General features: G+C 40.0%; 1 protein-coding gene across 2 annotated transcripts in view; it reads left to right on the top strand.

Moving 5' to 3' along the window:
* LOC107308928 (zinc finger E-box-binding homeobox 1) overlaps positions 1-22,013 on the top strand; it is a 97,689-nt gene that overhangs the window by 69,967 nt on the left and 5,709 nt on the right. For both annotated transcript variants that reach the window (XM_015853164.2, XM_015853165.2), the window contains exons 2-7: positions 7,596-7,796; positions 11,231-11,290; positions 11,938-12,099; positions 14,834-15,036; positions 18,057-18,162; positions 19,691-21,501. In XM_015853164.2, coding sequence (XP_015708650.1) covers positions 7,596-7,796; positions 11,231-11,290; positions 11,938-12,099; positions 14,834-15,036; positions 18,057-18,162; positions 19,691-21,501 — 2,543 coding nt within the window. The remainder of the gene's footprint in view (positions 1-7,595; positions 7,797-11,230; positions 11,291-11,937; positions 12,100-14,833; positions 15,037-18,056; positions 18,163-19,690; positions 21,502-22,013) is intronic.

Here is a 22,013-nt window from a genome sequence, read left to right as displayed (position 1 = left end):
TGATTCTATGATTTAAAGCATTAAACTTTCCTTAAGCTTCTGTGAAACTTCCTGACAGCAGGAGTTGACATGGAATAATACGGATTTCAATTCCCATTTGTGGAAACCTCTCCAGCCTTGGGTTATACAATGGAGGTAACAGGCAAAGGATACTGTTAATTTTCTCGTGTACCTTTTTCTTGTTTCTGAATGTTAATTTTTTCTTTTGTGACCTTTTCTACTATTTCCAAACCCATAAGCACCTTGTAATAATACCATTATTCATATTATGCTGCTACTGAGAATTTTCCTATTTGCATGCAGAATTTACATGAATTTGTAGCACCCGTGTCGTCTGCGCCGTCCTCCTTCTGGTTCCCAGAGGTTCGTTGCCAGCTGTGTTACAGCTTTCCTGTAAGGCTGTGCATTGGCACCACAGATCTAGACAATTTTTGAGGACAGGCTTCAATTCATAGAACTTGTTACATGTCCTCATCCACCTTCATCTTCATCTATAATGTTATTGCTGGTCGTGGCTGGCACTTGGCACCACAGACGCTTGGCTGTGGTGGTATGTGGAAGGGCCACACACATCTTTCAGTGCTGTCATGTCCTGTTGGGTCTGTTGAGAACATGCTTGATCCCTTCAATAATTAAACTGTGAAGGCCTGGCTGCTTGTAGTAGAGAGGAGAAACACGGATGTCCTAAGAGGTCCCTCCCCTCTACAGGTGGTATAGATTTTGGTACTGGTTTCATTTATTGATCTTATAAAGGATGAATAATTGAAATTTTTATCCTGGAGCCTCTGCAGACAGAACTATGTGTCCCTTCTAGAGATGTCTGGCTGCAGGTGCACACCCTTCAGGGTCTTAGTTCACATCACTTATTGTCCTCACTGTGCTTTGGTTTGGGAGCACTCTTAGGTGCATTGCAGCCACTGATAGTCTGCTCAAGACCAGAGGAGAGCTAGTTTTGTTGAGAGACCACATGGAAACAAATTCACCATCTATTTGTGTCTGCATTCCCCCTCCCTGTCTGCTCACATGGCCGGCAGAACCAGCAGAGATTCCTACAAAGCCTTTGCAGTCAGTGGGACCCCTTCTCAGATCCTTTTCCTGATTCAGCGTTGAGCTCAGCATCCCAGAAATGACAAAAGAGTAGAATCTAATGCCTGAAGTATGTAACTGAATAGCTGGGGATATAGGGAATATTTGTGCCCAGGGCTCATGTTAGCTATGGGCAAAGCAGGGCGTTGGCACTGCCTGGTCACTGCTCCTGGCATTCATCCACCTTGCTGTGACAAACTTCAGCTGCTGCTGGGCTTCTGAGCAGTGTGATACCGAACTGCCCTGATGTAATTGTGCCTATGGACTGAGGAAACTCTACATCTGACCAATGATTCACAAAGACAAGCAGCAAAAATGTAATCGCCGGGGCTGGAATATATTGCCAGATTTGCTCCAAGTACAGTTCATGTCACTGCAGAGCCGGGTGCCAGAGCTGCGACCATTCGCATGATGCTGCAGAACTGTCCGTACTCACGGCATCAGGCTTTGCTCCAGGTTATACCAGGTCAATAAAGAAACAGAATGCGGAGCTTTGGATTTGTAACTTCAAATGTTGTCTGATTTAAAATCCACGATTTAAAATTGGCAAGCAGAAAATTTGTATTCGCACCATTGACTACCATGTGTTGGGTAGGCACAACCTAGCCACCCAGCCTCCTTTCTAGAGCCCGTAGTAGTGCTCAGTAGAGCACTTGGCAGTATGTGGTCCCTTTGCAAAGTGTCTGTGTTAATCTTCCCTTGAACTGACCAAAGGCCAAATCACTCAGTACATGTGTCTTGGCGTGATTTATGTACCGCAGGCACTGGATTTTATGGTTTTTATTCTGTCAGAACATGCACTCAAATTGTGTGTCAGGCTGCATTTGAGTGGGAATTGGCATTCACTTATGCAGCGTAAAAGAGTCTTGAAGCAGATTTGTATTAGTTAAACAAAATTATCAGGATTGTGCTTAGAAGGTGTAAATATTTAGTCCTACGTTTGTATAAATATTCATGTATTTATGTAAACACATGTGGGAGATGTAAGTTTGATCCCTGCAGGCAGAGGAAGGAACTGAAGCCAGTTCCCTTTTTCCTGTGCGGGCAGCTCACATGTGTGTATGTATATAAATAAGCAGTGAGTCACCCTTTATATATAACATAACATACCGTTCTGTTCTCCACAGCTATAGCTCACATACTGCTTTTAAAAGCAGAATGACTTTTCTGAAAATTGCAAATAGGTTTTCAAATTAAATTTAAAGTTGATTACTTAAGAATCTAATCTGGGGTTTTTTTTTTGTGGGGTTTTTTTTGTTGTTGTTGTTTTGTTGTTGTTTTTTTGTTTGTTTGTTTTTATTGTTCCTTAAGTGATTTAATTAAAAGTGTAATACGTTTTCCTCACACTTTCCACATAACGAGATCTCATTTTAAAGTCTTTTTACTGCTGTGTGAGCTGTGCAGGTGATGTTTTGTGCAGCTCTTACTGTTCTCTGCTACTCCAGCACTTGTCCCAATGGTTCAGGAAGTCTCCCTGCTGCCCAAGGGAGGCTGGGGCAGGACTGGGAAGCAGTGAATAATTCCACCAAAAGGATCCTGTACTTCTGATGCATGCTGTGGGGTTCACTGTCCTAGCATTTGACTTACATCATTGGACAAGGGATAAAGAAGAAGACAGCATATTGTTCTCCTGCTGTTCCTATTTGCATCTGCAGCCTGAATACTGCATGCAGTCATCTGTCCCGTTGTGAACAAGGATGCAGCATAACAGGAGAAGGTCCAGAGAGGTGCACAGAAATGATGAACAGCTTTCTCTATGAGGAACAAGTAGACAAGAACTTGCAGAAGGAAGGGCTGTACAAGGAAGCACACACAGCTATGGAGCTGCTTGCCTCAGAATATTGTGCAAGCAAACATTTCTCTCAATTTTAAAAGTATCCAGATAAACTGATAGGAAGTGAGGCTGATAGGCATGAAGTCGATGTCTCATTTAGGAATTCCAAAGACAATGTCTGTTGTAAATGGGTGGAGAATTAATCAAAAGGCATCAACATACACTTTCCCTTTCCTTAAGCTTTTCCACATGTTTCTACATCTGATGCTAACAAGGTTCTATATGTATTATTGCATAGAAGGTACTTATTAATTCTGAATCTGTGTATTAAACTGACTGAAAAAATGTCACAGCAGAAAGATCTAACTGTGCTAAAGACACTGGGCAGCTTATCAGCAAAGTGATGGAAGTACAGCATTTCATTTAGCAGCAGTAATAAACTTAATAGCGTACCCCAAAATAATGCATGCTAAGTTATTAGGTTTCTACCTTTGCAGTATATTTTGCTTAAAATATTTTTAAGGCTAAAGCAAAAGAATGTATAGGTGCAGGTTTTCTGTTGAACTGGTAGACAATAAGTGGTCTCTGAGAGATTATTGTGTGCCATCAGAGCAGTAATCCATGAACCAAGAGTGCCCTTCAAACAGCACAGGAACTGTTCCCATTTGTAGAATCAAAGGTTTCTTTTCTAACAGTGCTCTTGAGTAAGTTCCCAAAATTTATTATTAGACTTGAAAGAGCTTTTTAGAAATAGGGATTTGTAAAAGATCAGAATCACTCAGAAGTTGTTCTGGATCTCCAGCTTTTTCAGTGCTGAGATACTGAGTCCGTGCAGCTTAAGTGTATTGATTACATGTGTCCAACTCCTTTTAAAACGTAGGTTGATTGTGTTATTTCTCAAATACCAAAAAACTTATTGTTCTGGAGGGTTTGTTTTGTTTTGTTTTGCTATGGAAACAGGTAGGATTTCAGATTAAGCATGAAGAGGTATGCAAAAGGCAGATAGTAAGAATGCTGGCCCTGACACTATATAGTGACACTGGTGACTACAAAGAAAGAACTGTAATGGCAAGGCCCTTCTCTTTGCTGGTTTCTGTGTAATACAGATTAGAGATTATGAATTCATTTCTGTTTATTAGTGCAGTTCTCTGCCATTGCCACCTGATTTCAAATTATTCCTGTATGTATTCTACCACATCTGTTTTTTTCCTGCTGGGATATATAAATTCCTATCAGAATTTGAGTGTTATTGACTTAACTGGGTCATTCTCGTTGGGAATGGTAAAGTAAACTAACTGTTAATCCTCATATTGTCTAGTAATTCTGATCTGGTGAGTGGTGGCCAGGTTCCTACTACCAGGTATACCTGCTGTTTTGGGGAATCTCCCAGTATAGCACTTGCTATGGAAAGAGTCCTATAGGCTTTCATCACTGCAAGTCCTATAATCTTTAATGACTGCAATGCTGGTCTTCTCCTTAATTTTCCTAGGAACATGGGTTTTAAATCAGAGGACTAAAAATTATTTTCCATTCATGTACCATGTTTGAATTTGACTACAAATGTGTGTTGTGACTTCACAGCTACATGCAACAAGTCAAATAATACATTTCTTTGTTTAAGCACCTTAGCCAGCATTCCATTTGAACACATTTCTTTTTCAATTAGAATGATGCATCATCAGGTGTGTTTCCAGCATTCCGGACTCTAAAATTACAGAAAGCAAAGCCCGTTTTCTGCAATCCATTTTGCAGTTGTTTGCAATAAAAATTAAAAAGAAACAATGCAAGCTTCAACCACAGACACTTATTTTTGGTGTAAGAATCAGGATAGCGTAGCAAGAAATCGATCAACAAGAAAAAAATATGTAAGATGTATTTTTCATGCGTTTTTAATGATTGCTTCATCTTTATTACAGAAGTAGTAATGATATAATAATTGGTATTTATTTAAGTGCCCTCAGCCATTCCTCACATCTTACACTCCAGATCTTTCCCCATCTTTGCAGCCTTCCTTTGGATGCTCCCTAATAATTTTATGTCCTTTTGATACCGTGTTGCCCAATCTGCACCCATTGCTTGAGATGAAGCCACAGAACAGGACAACCCTTCCCTCTCCCGCTGGCAGTGCGGGTTGGCCATTTGGCTGCCAGGGCACACTACTGGCTCACATTCACCTTGCCATCACAAGAGCCCCCAGATTCCTTTCCATCGGACTGCTCTCCAGTGTCCCATATCCAGTCAGTGTGTATGTCCAGCGTTGCCCCTACCCAGGTGCACAATCCAACTATTGCTCTTGTTTAGTACCACATGGCTGGTGACTGCCCAGCCTTCCAGTTTGTCAGGATCTCTCTGTAAAGCCGCTCTGTCCTCCAGGGAAGGAGTACCACGCATGCGTCGCTGTGCTACAACGTAATGGGATTTTAATTTCAATTAGCTAAAAATACAGAAAATTACAGAGTTTAATTGTTTTTAAGCCATCATTTCTATTAACGTATTCTTTGAAATCAAACACTTGACTTTGAAAGTCAAGCATTTGCAAAAAGTTGGAAAATGTCAGAATGGAGATTGTTCAAAGGGTTTTAATTTGTCCCTAGTATGTATGCATAATGATAAGATCTTTAATTATGCGATCACATAAATTTTTCACAAGAGGAATGGTGCCCGGAGAATGAATCGGGGATGTTTATTAAAGGAAGCCCTTGTCTCCAGAGCCCTTGCCTTAATTGCTGCAAAGCACGGTAATTGAAGTAGAGGGCTGCAGCAGTCAGAAGCAGGCTCTCTGAGGCTCTGAAGGCACCACTGGGAAGCTGGGTTTCATTCTCTCTCTTTCATGGAGCAGTTCAGTGGTTTGGGAATGTCCCGTATTCTGGAGGTGATTTGTTCCCAGGTGCCACCCCAGCTACCTGGGCTCTGAGCACACTGCATCTGGGCTGAGCACCTCTGTGCTTTGGACAATGAATCGCTATAGGAACGTGAAACCTTCTGCTAAGTGAGACCCCAAAGGGCTTAGACTGACATGTTAACGCCAAAATTGCTGACAGAATCCTCTCAGTTTTAAGTAGTCAGTTTCCTGTCTGTAAAACGGAAACACCATCACCCAGCTACGGCAAAATTAATTAAAGGCTTTAAAGCATTTATGCTGAATGCCTCGGAGGAAAGCACCAAGTGTATAATGAGGACTCTAATTCTGGCATGCTTCCTGTAAAGGAGGCCTTGGGAACACCACTGGCTGGCGGGACTAAAAAGAACATGTAGGGTTGTTGCGATTTGAGACGAGGAGTCCGGATCCTACCAGTGCTGGGCTGCAGAGTCACAGTGTGCCCTCAGTGTGATTAGTGTTTCATCTTCCCTGCAAAGCACTTTAAACCTGATATAAGGAGTTCTACTTCATTTCCCAAACCAAACAGGGAAATCTAAAAATAATAATTCAAGAATTAGTTATCTGCGTAACTGAAATACCGTGTGTGTGAATTTTGATCTCAACTGTTATTTATCTTCTTGGCCTGTGGCAAAAGTCTGTATGTCAGGGTTTTATATGCACAGTCCTCTACGTGTGTCACTGCCAATAGGGCAAAAAGATTTTCCTGTGTCCTCCTTGTGTTTTTGGTCTGTTCTTGACCTTTTTAAAACTTACATTTAACAATTTTCAGGCAGAGAAATTCATAAATCTCTTCTGCTGCGGTGAGGTTATCTATGCATGTCTTACCTTTCACACTGTGTTACCTCAGCACCTATTTTACTTTGCAGAATCTGATGCAGAATATTAAGTGAGAATCAATTTATTGATAGAAATGGGTCAAATACTAGTATTTAGGCAATTTTATCTGCATTTGTTGCTTTAGAATAGCTTGGTACCATGAATTACGGCACATACAACATTTTTCAAATAACGCTACATGTATAAAATATGGAAACATGATTATTTTAGATTCAAAAGGCTCTTTAGTCATGCTTATGCATATTTGAGATGGGACATTTTTCTCCCAAATGAGAAGGAAATGAGATAGCAGCTTTCCCATTCATAATGTTACTCACTTTCCCTGCTTAAATGCATTTTTAAATGACTAGAGTATCTATGAAAGAAGAAAAAAAGAAAGAAGAATAACTTCAGAAGAGCTGGAGTTGAGTCTCCTATTTATCTACATTGATGAACTGGGTTCACATCAGACACTGAGTCTGTATGGTGTGCTGACAGTGCCTGTAGGCAGGGGTTGCAGAGTCCTATTCCCTTTTTATGGCAAAGAGATGGAAATGTTTCCTAAGTCACCACAGAGATTTTCACGTTCATGTCTGTACTGCTGAGCCTCCAGTGTGCTCTGGGTGTATCTGCAAGAGCACTTTAGCAGGAGCACTTTAGCACTTCTGAGTGCTGCCTCCTTGTTGTACCCATTTAGTGCTCCTACCAAGTATTTCATAGTGTGGACTATAATGTTCTTAAAGGAAATGTACAGCACTTCTGTCATCCAAATTGGAACGACATGGTGCAACCTCATGCTGGGCCATGTGTGCAGTGGTCTCCTGGTTCTGGGCCGCCTGCAGGTGCCTTCTTATGTGCCGCCATTGTGTCCAGGTTGCTCTCAAGATGCTGCCGTCCACAGAAGGAAAAAAGAATTAATGATATGACTCCATAGAGATGCCCTAAACATAGCATCTGGCTACAGTACCGAAAGCTTTGGAGTTTTCTGCAGAAAATTAAGAGTATATTGATCAGTGTTTGCTTTTTGTCTGCCCACAGTCACCAATTACAATAACGTGATAGAAGCAAACTCAGATTCAGATGACGAAGATAAATTGCATATCGTAGAAGAAGAAAGTATAACTGATGCAGCAGACTGTGATGCAAGTGTGCCAGAAGATGACCTGCCAACAGACCACACAGTGTTACCAGAAAACAGTGAAAGGGAAGGGAGCACAAACAGCTGCTGGGAAGATGAAGGTATGTTCATTTTCAGTATGATTCTCTGTAATGTTTCTAAGAAGACTTTAGATAGAGGTTTTTGGTTACTTTGTTACTGGAATTATTAAAAGCAATAACATGTAGATATTGTGTTACACTTTATTTTCTTAGTTAAGTATTTGAGGTACAGCCCTGTGTGTACCTCAATTCCAGCCACCATTCTTTAGCATCCACTTTGCTGAAACCTGTGACTTAATAATTGTGTGACCTCACATCTAAATGAACTGAAGCACTCATATGGCCACTAAATGTGGTCCAGCTTTTATGTAGCTGCCCATGCCAAGGTGTGCTCTGAAATGTGGAACTCAAAGTTAAACTATTAGGTAGATAATTTTCTTAGTTCAGCAAAATCTTTGTTCTCCTCCAGTGTTTTATACACCGTGAGTTGCAGTTACATAAAAATGGGCTGCATGGAGACTATTTCTTGACCCAGCCAAACACAGGTGTAGGAAGCCTGGGTGTGGATTGAGACTGGGCTCAGATATGGACTGAACATTTCTTGGGGCTGCAGCTGCAGGTAGTTACACCCAATATGTTACCTAAGGTTGCCTCTGGGGAGTCTCATATATCTAGATATGTAATTGTATCTTTTTGGACTTCCTATTTCAAATGTGCCATTTTAATTAAGAATTGTTGACTCAAATGAAGCATTTGAACCAAACTATTGTAATTGTGTATGGTATTCTCTGCCTTGGTCATTGGTTACTCAGCCAGGCAGATTGTCTTACAGGCTTACTAAAATTACTGTAAATTTCTTATGTAAAAATTACAAATTCTGAAGCCTCTTTTGTAGCAGCCAGGAGGATTTTTTTATCTGATAGTAAGGTTTTTTAAAATAGATTGTTTGAACTTTTGTTAAAGGCTGTGTGAGAAAAAATGAAGGCTAAATTATGTTTCATGGAGCTTTGATTTGCCATGGTAAAACTCTATTTACTTTTTTATGGCTTTCATAGAAAGAAAGGTGCAAGCTGAAAATCACATCATCAGTCTCGGTTGTACATTAGAAATCCTAAGAGCAGGGTATTGAATACGTGATCTTCATCTCAAAGGGAGCAGTGCTGGAGTAGTCTGTGCAGAGCTGACACTGTCACTGAGAGTGGCAGTTGTCTTTAGAAAACACCATGGCAGTTTTAGTAAGTGGATTTTCATTGCTGGATTAGTGCTGAAGGTTCCTACTTGTAGTTGGACTTGACAGAATGGGTATTTTACACATTTATTCAGTTTGCAAACACAAGAATAGGAACACACGTAACATCTCTTTATCAGATTAGTTTCCTTCCGTTTCCAGTCATTCTAACCGAACTTCTACAAGACCTTCAGAACAGGTGTTTTAAATATAAGGTGTGTATCTCCAGAGGTTTAACTGAAGCAGTCACACCGGTTTGAACAGATGAACCACGTGTATCCGGCACCGCTCGCTGGCGGGGCGCCAGCATTCATGTGTGCACTGATCCTATGATGTCAGCTCTTTTTGCTTCAGGTTAAACTAAAGCCTGTGCTACGAATAAGAAAGGAAATGTCAACCCCTATTGACTTGTTATGTTAATAAACGTTTGAGGGGAGGTTAAATGTTCACAGCATCAGCTTGATCAAGTTTTCTGCTTACAACCAAATTTTCTGTTTTTCTAGTGAGTTATCTTATCCATCTCTGGATCTTTGCATTGACATTGTGGTAGTGTCATGTGTGGTGCCTGTGACCTGGAAATGAGCAGCATTTAGCTCTGCAAGTCCCATGTATCTCTGAGCAGCAGTTCATGAGAAATGGTCAGATGCTGCACAGAGCAGAGCCAAGTAGTGCTGCCATGCTGAGGTGGCTGTGGCAGGGTCAGGCAATTCTCAGTGGCCTTAAAGAAGCCATTTTTTACCTGGTTGTGGTTTCTTAGTGGCTGATGAGATCTAATTTGATGGCTCTACCAGATGCTGTAGAGATGCATAATATGAGTATGGCTGAGTGTCCGTATTCCCACCCAGTGCAAGGAGCTTGCTCAGCCCCTCTGCTGCTTGCCAAGCAGTAGAATGGAACTTGCTGGAGACACTCTAATTTAAGCCGTATGGGTAATAATTTACAGATAGTAGCTCTGTTCCTCATAGCCTATTTCATAATGGGGAAAAATCACAAACCTTTTTAGGAAGAAAAATAGTGTAGTTGGTATCATAAATATTTTTAAGAAATGAAATTTTAGATTTGAATTTTCATTGCCTGCCATTGACTGCCATACATATTCTGAACAAAGCCTCTGGTATCAGGAGCCAAAAATACAATTACTTCACAGTTGGATATTGACTAATATTTTATGTATTGTAGTGAGGTTTTTTTCAGATGCTAATTCAAATCAATGAAAGATTTATGCCTTACAGTTTCCTTTTTTACCTTTTTTTTTGTGACTATCTGCAGATAGAGATTCCCCGCCTCTTCCCTTTTACGTCTGGTGGGTTTTGTCAAGGTAGACCCAACTAAGAGTCTTTTCCTTTAAGGAAGCCATTTGTATCTCAGAAATCAAATTTGCCCTAGGATTTCTCATCTCACACATAAAGGAGAAATTCACTTCTTCTGTATTTAAATGTGGCTCGTTCCGCAGTTGTGACTAGACATGCCCAAAATTTTCCCTGCACTGAATTAGAGTGAAGCAATGTAAACAAAATTACAACAGCTGGCATTTTGGATCCTGCCCGTCATATATTTTGGCATCTTAAGTCACCTTTGCATGTCTTTCTTTGCACTATAGCTCTGAAGCAAGTACCATCTCCAAAATAAAGCAATGACTGTTGACTGCTATGGCATTTCCATACAGTAACATAGTATAGTAGTGAATAATGGAGTGATAAAAATGGTTCTGTTTCACTATACACTCCAATGCCATTCTGTGTTTCTCTGAAGAAAGGGAGAGCAGTGTGCAGCTGTGCAGACAGGACCTGCAGATCATCAGCTGTTTCCAAATACTGCTAAATGAAAGAAACAGAGTAAATTTAATATTTCTATGATACTCTGTTTTCGGGAAATGATGTTCTAGTGTATCAGTTAGCTGCATTTAAATAGCTCATTCTGTGATTGCTGGAGAAACACACTGTCCTGCTCCTTACCTGTCTTTACCTGTCTTCAAATAATGCTTTAATGGCTAACATGTAGTATGGCTTCCTTTGCAAATTTAATTTCTTTCACTGTAAAATATCTCTGTGGTTCCACCAATTACGCTGGAGTAACGTGGAATCCATATTTTTGAAAGTATGTTGTCTTTTAATGCAATTAGAGAAGTGGACAAAAATGCTGTAGAAGTAGCTCCTCAAATACACGACGCTGCTGTGTGTATGCGGTTTTGTTGTGTTTTGTTGTTGTTTGAGGGTGTTGATTTGGGGCTTTTTTCTTATTTTTGGAGTATTTGTTGTTCCTTTTCTGAAATGTAATATTTCTGCAGGAAAAGAAAGAAAGGAAATCCTGGGGCCTGAAGCTCAGTCAGATGAAGTTGGATGTACAGGTATTTGTTTGTCTTGTTTATCTCTGTCTATTCTTATAGCTTGTCTGCCAAAGCTTCAGCAGTGAGAACAAAAGGGGTGTAACACTGATCTTGTTGGCAGAATACAACTACAGGCCAGCAGGTAGTGTTTTAAACTAACAAGGAATACACCAAGGTAAATGCAAGCTGCTACTTACCTCCTTTTCCACTCCTCTGCTTGTACTGATTATACAGAAAACGAAATGAAATGTGGATCTTTGGTATCAGAATCAAACAAGGACAGACTTTTACAAATGCAGGAAGCAAGAGGTTAAGCATCTCTCAAACTAAAAGGCCTAAATTGTGATACGTGCCGCACTGAAGAATTTTAGGGGAAGAAAACATAAGGTGCAAAAATGCATTGAGTTAAAGAGTGCATTTTTACAGAGTTTGTAAAGAATACTTTGTAAAGTGTGCTCTTAGTCTTTTTTTTTTTAATTGTCATTATGCCTGTTTCTGTATTAAAACGTTCCTATACCTTAAAGAGCTTAACCTATGCTAGTATTTGTAAGGAGCTGTGAAATCCTTGGACAGAGGTTGATTTGGAGATGAGAGTTACTGATCCCTTTTCCAATTTTTTTTTTTAAAGTTTTCATTTGACATCTTATATGGTGGTTTTTTGCTCTTAGTAAAAGAAGATGAATGTGATTCCGATGCAGAAAATGAACAGAACCATGACCCTAATGTTGAAGAGTTCCTTCAACAAGAAGATACAGCTGTTATTTACCCTGAAGCACCTGAGGAGGACCAGAGACAAGGCACACCAGAAGCTAGTGGTCAGGATGAGAATGGTAAATATGCCACCAGTTCAGTTCATACAAAATAAATTATGTTATGCACTTGACCCCAAAGCTCTGTTGTGCTTTGAAAGACAACAACACATGATACTTGATTTTGTGATGCAAGGCACACACTATGAGTCAGTTATATGGGTGCCTAAATGGTAGTTGGAAGTAAAATCAAGCTCTCGTAAATCCATTGGGTTATTATCCCAAAAAGACAAGGACAGAGAAAATTGAAACATTACTTATATAATAATATTCATGTTATTTGTGATGGAAGCCCATTGAGAAATACTGCCTTTCCAGTAGACTTCAAAAATGTTGTTTTATATTGGAATAAGAACATTTTTATTTTATTATGAGCTGTTTGTATTCTTAGTGAATTCTTCATGTAACATTTAATTGAAAACAACACCCTATATAAATGGTTTGGAGATGTTCTGATCCAGTTGTTTATTAAAAATGAACGTATTTGAACAAAAACTGTTATTGTGGCTGCATTAGTTCACTGGAGTCTAAGGGAGAGCAGTGAAAGGGTTGTGCTGACAAATTTGTCTCGCTCTCTCAGAATTCTTACATTATTAAATATTTTAGTAATAAAAAAGAAGATATTTAAGAAATAAACACATATAGAAGAATATAGGAATATATTTAAGAAGTAAACCGAGTACCTGCCTATATATTACATAAGTAGGACATGAATTTCCAATATTTTGTGATTTCCTTCACGTGTTTTGTAAATTTCAATTAAGTTATATTCTTAACAGTAGCATTTTAAAGTTTTTTACATTTGAATCTGTAGTTGCAGTGGCACAGCTTGTCAGGTTAGCTTTACAGACTTGCAGTGATTTCCATGTAATCATTAAAAATAAACTTCAGCCTTAATAATTGAAATTGTACCTAACCATGTAGGTTCAGATGGAAGTGCTCTGAAAGTCACAGTGCTGGACAGTGATGCTCAGTGCTTTAATAATTTGGAAGAGAAAATGCCAGAAAAGTGGTGATTTTTGGTAAAGGTAGATTCCTCCAAAGCTGAGGAGGGGCAAGTGAGGTGACAGAGCATCAGAGTATTTAGTACTGGGATCGTGAAACCTGCCATTTCGGCATTTCCTTCAATGGAAACAGAATCTAAGTTATGCTTGTGACATTTCCACTGACTTGTATTTGTGCTGAAATGCAGTATTCCTTATGGCATGTGAATTGAATTGTAGATGTAAAAAATGAACAGAAGGGAAGCATGGAAGCATGCTGTATCCACACACAAGCATGTGTTCATTTTAGTCTTGGAGAGACAGAGACTGAACTGGTTAGAACAGCACAAAAAACAGTGAAGTATGAGTGTTACCAGCTTGCTTCCATAAGGAGGGAAAAAGAAAAGTTGTTATTTTCACATAATAAAGCAAACTGGTCTGACTCTCCACTGTTGTGAAGGCAATAGCATGTTCAATGAAAATGGCAAGAAATTCACACAAATAGGGATTGCTACTGTATAGCGCATATATGCAATCTATGGCAGTAACTGCTGGCAGATGTCATGAAGATAGATAATTCAGAAGTACTTCAGAAACTAACGGTTAATTTCATCAGTGTTAATAATTGCTTATAGTTCAGCAACTTCAAATGACCATCTGTACCCCAGTTTGCACCTCATGATTCAGATCATAAACTAGATATCTGTGCAGATGTTCCACTTTCCTCTCTTGCTGTCATTCAGCACAGTGAATAGATGCTTTGTTGCAAAATTTGCTTCCCATTTCCCTTGAAGCTTGGTCACTGGACCTTACCAGACCTCATAAACAGATAATTTGATCCAATACTGTGAACCTTGCACTTCTATAAGCACTTTTTCCATTAATCTGTAAAGTAAGATGTTTTCTAAATCTCAGAAACAAATCTTTTCTAGCATAGAATAAGTTACTATATATGGGGGAGAACTAAATGCTGATAAGAAAAAATAGAGTTAAAGCTTCATAAATGATGACTTCTCAGGAATATTCCTGTCAAATTAATATTCAGCTTCAATCTGATTTCATTTTTTGCTGGTACAGGAGTAACTTCATAGAAGCCAATAGAATAAATCCCATAGGTTGTATTAGAATCACATTTATGGCATCACATCTGATATCTCTTCTTTCTGTCACTCATCTGCTTCTCCTGCATATAGTATGTCCCACATAGCTGTGCATAACTACGAAGAATATCAGCTGTGTTTCTGTTCTCCTTTCTCTTACAATTCTATGTTAAGAAACAAGAAGATCATTCTCTGCAGCCTAAAAATGTTGCTCATTCCTCATGATCTGGAAATAGGGTGACCATTAAGTGCTGCAGTACTAGATTTATTTTGTGAGCATGATTTTGGGGTTGCCAGTGGTACGGTTAACCAGGACTACAGAGCTTGCTGGGTCTAAAACTACATATTACAGTGGTCAGAGTACTTTCTCATCAGAGACATGTGCAGAGGCTCTGGTGCTGTGTGGGGACAGAGGTGTGGTTCTGGGGAGTGTCTGTGTGCTGACATCCTCCAGCACACGCTGGGACAGCTGCACCCTACCGCAGTCAGTAACATAATACCTAAAGAAAAAATACGAACAGTAATCGTTCCTTTTCTAAACCAGACGGAGCTTCCCAGCAGCTGCACGTTTTCTTACAGTCGTATGTATGAATGTAAACTGTGTCTGTCGATGTTGGTTGAGTTCAGAGTTTACATCTTATTTAAATACACCATATTCTCTCTCCTGCGCAGGAACACCCGATGCGTTTTCCCAGCTGCTTACCTGCCCATACTGCGATAGAGGGTACAAGCGCTTTACCTCTCTGAAGGAACACATTAAATACCGCCATGAAAAAAACGAGGATAACTTCAGTTGCTCCCTTTGCAGTTACACGTTTGCATACAGAACACAGCTGGACCGCCACATGACATCGCACAAGTCGGGACGAGATCAGGTCAGTGGCATTGGCTGGAGGCCCTGCTGTCCTCTGCAGCAATGCCTGGTGTGTGAGTAGAGACATACAGAACATGATGGACATTCGTCTCAGAGTCTGGTGGGCTGAAGTGCCGATCCTTGAGCAATTAAACCTGCTGTTGAAGTCAGAGTTCTTCCATAGCTAACAAAGGGTGATCTGATTTGCTGTACTTCCATTCATCCAGGCAGTTCAGTTGGGTTTGAATTCTAGTTTTCAGAAGTGCTGAAGATATTCTGAACTCATTTTCTGTGGTTCGTTTGTTGACCTGAGGGCATGGTTCTTTGAAATGCCCATGATGAGTTAACCACCCCATTATTACTGAGGTGCCTGAGGTTCCCCGCTCCCTGCTTTTCTGTTTTCTTCTATCCCTAGGATTTCCCATCGCCCAACCCCAATTACATGCTTTCATAGCTTTCCAGAGGTGCTGAAGCTCAGTAAGCCAGGTGAAGCTCATTGAAACAGACAGGAATTAGCCAAGGAAACAGACACAGTTTTTTATCACCAAGTTAGAGAGAGGGTTGGAGACTCTCCCTTCTGAGGGCAGACTACAAAGATTGATACTCCTCGGAGCTGAAAGAGGAGGGAAACATTGCAGAAATACGCAAGGCCATGAATAGTGAGGAGAACATATTTCTTTCAGCTCCAAAACAGTATTTCATGTAACTGAAAAGCTCTGACATAAAATTAACCAAAAAAAGAGATGATCTATTACATATTGCATATTAATTATTGTTCTTCAAATTATCACTAATTCAAAGAATTTATCAGGGTTAAAAGTGCACTGTCCTTCATCCCTGAGTGAATATTTTCAGGAAACATTGCAAGAAGTATGGGCAATCCTGCCCAAGGGTTTTGCTGTTCTGCAAGGCTTGGAATAACCTCACCAGCGTGTTCTGGCAGAGTGTTTCTGATTTATTCCCCACGAACAATTCATTTTTGCCTTGTGCACTTACTGCCTTGGCTTCCACTTTAAAGATGCTATCATTTTTTAAATAAAGAAATGATATTTGGAGAACAAACTTCTGTTTATAAAACAAATTTGAATTTTCAGTGGGAAGATGGTNATACAGCTGATATCTATGCCTATAAAATCCATGAATGCTTTTTGTAAAATCTAGTTGCTGTGAGCTGCCACTTTTATTTCCAGTTTTTCCAACTAGAAACCTAAAAGCAGAAGAAAAGAGTAGTTGGGAGGACTTTCCATTTTTGCACCTGGTTGTAATGAAAGACAAAAAAGGATCAGGTAAACAACCAACCTTAGAAGAATGGGTAGAAAGGGAAAAGTAGATTGTATATGTTTCTGAAGGAAACATTTCAGATATATTTTAATAGGATTATACTTTTGAAGGCAACTGAATTTTTAAGACTGGTGCAGAAATATTTTTGACAGATCATATCCATGCAGGAAGGTGAAGCACTGGGATGTAGTGTGGCATCCACAGTGGCTGTCTGCATGCTGAGAGCCTTTAACTTGCTGAATCTTGAGTCAAACAAAGCTGACTGATTCTCTACAGGCTTAAGTGAATCCTGACACAGTTCTTTGTACTCAATGGAGCTGGATCACAAAAGTGCAGCAAGTCAGCTGCAGTCTCCCAGAGCATCTCCTTCCCGGTGCTTCAACAGAGATGCCTGGACACTGACGGCTCCCAGCACAGGCATGGTGCTGCTGGGCACCTCCTTACCACAGCTCGCCCCGATGGCCGAGTGCAGCCTGAAAGCAGCTGCTGCTTTTTAAATAAGCTGTTGCTTTGAACAGATAGAAAATCCAGTTCCTCTATTTCATGTCATAAATAAACATATTTCCTGTTTATGAGGGTGGATAGTGATAGGACAAGGGGAAATGATTTTAAACTGACATAGAGGAGGGTTAGGTTAGGTTTTAGAAGGAAGTTTTTCACACAGAGGGTTGCAGTGCACTGGAACAGGTTGCCCAAAGAGGTTGTGGATGCCCCATTGCTGGAGGCATTCAAGGCCAGGCTGGATGTGTCTCTGGGCAGCCTGGTCTGGTGGCTGGAGACCCTGCACTCAACAGGGTGGTTGAAATTATATGATCATTGTGGTCCTTTTCAACCCAGGCCATTCTATGTCAGTAATTAAGTAGCTCTGAGTTTTAATGCACGCGCTATTTTTGTCATTAAAAGCACACATTAATAGATGATAAAATTTGTAATAAAATTATATCTAGCATATATATATATGTCACACATACCATACGTATTCACACATCGTTTTTCACTTCTGCTTCTTTGAAGCTAGTACAGTGATAAGGCTAAATTAAATGTCATTGGATTAAAAGTTTAAAGTACTTGATAATAAATGCTCCCAAAAGGTGAAATATGACAGAAATAATTTCAGAGCTTCAGTGCAAACAGTGAATAACTGTGATGTTGCATACTGAGGAACTCCCTCCATACTACTATTTATTTTAATTTACGTTTTTATTTGTTTCGAGAATTAATTGTGACTGAGCACCTTTGCAGTCACTGTTCCATCTGCTCTTGAGCAATCCTGTGGCACCGTTATGTAAAGGAATCTCAGGCCAAATATTGCAGACACGTAAATGGAAAAATCAAGTCAACTGATTAAACTTTGAACAGGCTTCTATGCACTTTAATGTTTCTCTGTCTTTTGTGACATATTCGGTGGTTGGTGGGCTTGGGCTTTTGTTGGGTTTTTGCTTTCACATGTTGGATCTGTGTATATGTTAGAACTTACTCACATAGTGCGTCAGAGCAAGATCTTCACCTGAAGTTAGGAGAAGGAATGAGTACTTTTTATTCCCTTTTACTGTACCAGGTTTATTCAGAAGATGCACATGGTTCGTTTTTAACCTGACTTCTAATTTGTTTCTTCTCCATGCATAACACATACCAATTTCAGTCTTTTAAAATTGTGATTATTTTCAGTTTTGTATTACATTTTCTCTGTAACTGTGTGAAAATACAGGCTTTTTTTCCAGTATGCTGTTTGTTGCAATAATTGCAAATTCTTTCTTGCAGAGACATGTGACGCAGTCCAGTGGTAATCGAAAATTCAAGTGCACTGAATGTGGAAAAGCTTTTAAATATAAACATCATCTAAAGGAGCACCTACGAATCCACAGTGGTAAATAAAACAAGCACTGAATTATGTACTAATGCTACCGTTCCTACTCTGTATAACTTTGATGCAATATCAGTCTTGTAAGTGTAAGTTTAAAATACTAGGGCTTTCCTTTCTCTTTCTCTAAGACTCTGTACCTACTGACTGCAGCCTTCAACTGTGTGCAGAAAATTTGTAGGATAACTCAAGAGGTTTTACATTTGCAACTTGAGCTCTGACATTTAAGGAAGCTTCACATGTGGCAGGAGAAATGGGGCATCCTTCTGGTCTTTCTCCCTTGTCTGTTTTTTCTCACTGTTGGCAGACCACTTAGCTAGTTGTGAGCCTTGCTAGAAATCTCTAATTGATAGCAATCAGGATACAGTAACTGTACTTCCCTACCATGGCTGCTATTTTCCCCAGTACATGATGATTAAAATAGCCTCAGGGCACACATGTGAGATTGTCATACCACATCACATCAGCTTCAATTTATAATGTTACATATTTATAAATATTATATAATAATAAGTATCCCTCGATTTCTTTATTTTGACCCAGTTTTACTCAGTAAAGTATGAAAAGCAGTAAGTATGAAAACAAGGCGTTAGGCCATCTTTTCCTTTCTTATTGGTTGCTCAGCCATGGTAATAGCAATTAAGTGCACTTAGAAGCCCTTCCTCAGGAAGCCTCACCTTCATTTCATTTCCACAGAGCAGTGACATCTGCTCCTGTGCATGGGAAGGCTTTGCTGACAGACTTTTCAGTCCAACGCCAGCCAACTGTTCTTTTTCCTTCTTTTCTTTCTTCTTCCTCTGTAACCCAGATCTCCTGAAAAGTCACCTCTCTCTGTGGGTGTCATGATTGCATCATTGTATGCATCTTCCCGACCATTCAACCTGGGTTACATCTCTGAAGGCAATGTTCATCTGTCTTACACATGTGTCTAGTTTCTTTTTACTCAGCTGAAGAGTGTTGTAGGAAGATACAGATATATTACACTTGAGTTTGACTCAGTAAAATTAATAAAAAACAAAACAAAAAAACAAAATTAACAAAACAAAATTAACAAAAAAATAACTCTTCATTTAATTGTGATTTGCATTTATGCCATTTATAGTTTTTCTTTGGTTAAACATATTCTATATATTTTATTTTATTTCTTTTTCCTGAAGCAGCTTATGCTGCTTCTGACATCAGTAGAGCTACTACTGGAATGGAGTTTAATGAAATCTTCCAGTACCACATAGACTAATTTGTGTGATATGTAGCCAGTTACTAGAAAGTACTGGAATGTGTCATGATCACATGGGTGCCATTCTGTGTGTCCTGTTGGGTCATGGTGAAACTTACCACAGGACCCGGGGATCAGAGCTATAGTTGATGTAATTGCTGTTGGACTTCAATTCGCTGTAAAGGACTTTTTTGTCTACGACTGTGAGGGGTAATTTTAATATCTTGTTTTCTAGTTACTATTTGATGAAGCTACATTGTAACCTATCAAACTATTGCATATGTCTTTTCTCTTTCTTTTTTTTTTTTTAATCTTTAGGAGAGAAGCCATATGAGTGCCCAAACTGCAAGAAACGTTTTTCCCATTCTGGTTCATACAGCTCACACATAAGCAGTAAGAAGTGTATTGGTTTGATGCCCGTGAATGGTCGAGCTCGGTCAGGGCTCAAGACGTCTCAGTGCTCCTCCCCTTCCCTTTCTGCATCACCCGGTAGCCCAGCAAGACCACAGATACGACAAAAGATAGAAAATAAACCCTTGCAAGAGCAACTTCCTGTTAACCAAATTAAAACTGAACCTGTGGATTATGAATTCAAGCCCATAGTGGTTGCTTCAGGAATTAATTGTTCGACCCCTTTGCAGAATGGGGTTTTTAGTGGTGGTAGCCCATTGCAGGCAACCAGTTCTCCTCAGGGTGTGGTGCAAGCTGTTGTTCTGCCAACAGTGGGTCTCGTGTCTCCCATAAGCATCAACTTAAGTGACATTCAAAATGTACTTAAAGTGGCAGTGGATGGTAATGTAATAAGGCAAGTATTGGAAAACAATCACGCTAACCTTGCATCCAAAGAACAAGAAACAATCAGCAATGCATCTATACAACAAGCTGGCCATTCCGTCATTTCAGCTATCAGTCTTCCTTTGGTTGACCAGGATGGGACAACCAAAATTATCATCAACTACAGCTTGGAGCAGCCGAGTCAACTTCAGGTTGTTCCCCAGAATCTAAAAAAAGAACATTCTGTTCCTACAAACAGTTGCAAAAATGAAAAGTTACCAGAAGATCTTACGGTGAAGTCTGAGAAAGATAAAAACTTTGAAGGAGAGACCAATGATAGCACTTGTCTTCTTTGTGATGACTGTCCAGGAGATCTTAATGCACTTCAAGAATTAAAGCACTATGAAACAAAAAATCCTCCTCAGCTTCCTCAGTCCAGTGGAACAGAAGCTGAGAAGCCCAGCTCCCCCGCCCCATCAGAAACTGGGGAGAACAACTTAACTCCTGGTCAGCCACCTTTAAAGAACCTTTTATCGCTCCTAAAAGCATATTATGCATTAAATGCACAACCAAGCGCAGAAGAGCTTTCAAAAATAGCCGATTCTGTAAACCTGCCACTGGATGTGGTAAAAAAGTGGTTCGAAAAAATGCAAGCCGGACAAATTTCTGTGCAGTCTTCTGGACCATCTTCTCCCGAACAAGCTAAAATAAGCAGTCCCACCGATAACGATGATCAAGCAGCAACTACAAATGAGAGCGAACCCCAGAACAGCACAAACAACTCACAAAATCCGGCCAATACAAATAAATCTCAGACTTCATCAGGGGGATCAACTCAGAATGGTTCGCGCAGTAGCACGCCATCCCCATCACCACTAAACCTTTCTTCATCAAGAAATTCACAGGGTTATACGTACACAGCAGAGGGTGTACAAGAAGAGCCACAAATTGAACCTCTTGACCTTTCACTACCAAAGCAACATGGAGAACTGTTGGAAAGATCTACCATAACTAGTGTTTACCAGAACAGTGTTTATTCTGTCCAGGAAGAACCTTTGAACTTAACTTGTGCAAAAAAAGAACCACAAAAGGACAACAGTATTACAGACTCTGATCCTATTGTAAATGTAATCCCACCAAGTGCCAATCCCATAAATATTGCTATACCTACAGTCACTGCCCAGTTACCTACAATTGTTGCCATTGCTGACCAGAACAGTGTTCCATGCTTGAGAGCTCTTGCTGCCAATAAGCAAACCATTTTGATTCCCCAGGTGGCTTACACGTACTCTACTGCAGTTAGCCCTGCAGTTCAGGAAACACCACCAAAACAGACCCAAGCCAATGGAAGTCAGGTACTGAAGTCTCTGTGTTCCTGTGCATTGTTTATGACGTGTTCTTGGTGTATCCTTATTAAATTTACAGAAAATTGTCAAAATAAATGAAATAACATTTAGGGTGGTGAAGCGCTGGAGCAGGCTGTCCAGAGAAGCTATGGATCCCCCATCTCTGAAGGTGTTTTGAGGCCAGGTTGGCTGGAGTCCTGGGCCGCCTGAGCTGCTGAGTATGAATTCTGCCTATGACAGCAGGGCTGGAACTGGGTAATCTTTAAGGTCCCTTCTAACCCAAGCCAGTCTGTGATTCTATGACTCTGAGAAAACATAAGTACAAACAATCCTGAACATTATTATTGTTTGTTAAGGGATAATAAATGTCACCGTTAACGCCTCTGCAAAGCTGCTCAGCTCAAACAATGTATGTCTGGACTGACAGCAGCATTCTAGTTCTGTGTATGAGCAAGTTAGTTCTTCACTAAATTCTACCATTCAAGAGGGTTTTCTAGAACATCAGTGCTCAGTATTTTGAG

Source organism: Coturnix japonica, chromosome 2, assembly GCF_001577835.2.
Source record: "Coturnix japonica isolate 7356 chromosome 2, Coturnix japonica 2.1, whole genome shotgun sequence".
NCBI lineage: Eukaryota > Metazoa > Chordata > Aves > Galliformes > Phasianidae > Coturnix > Coturnix japonica.
Note: the sequence above shows the minus strand (reverse complement) of the source record. Positions and strands in the feature narration are given on the sequence as shown.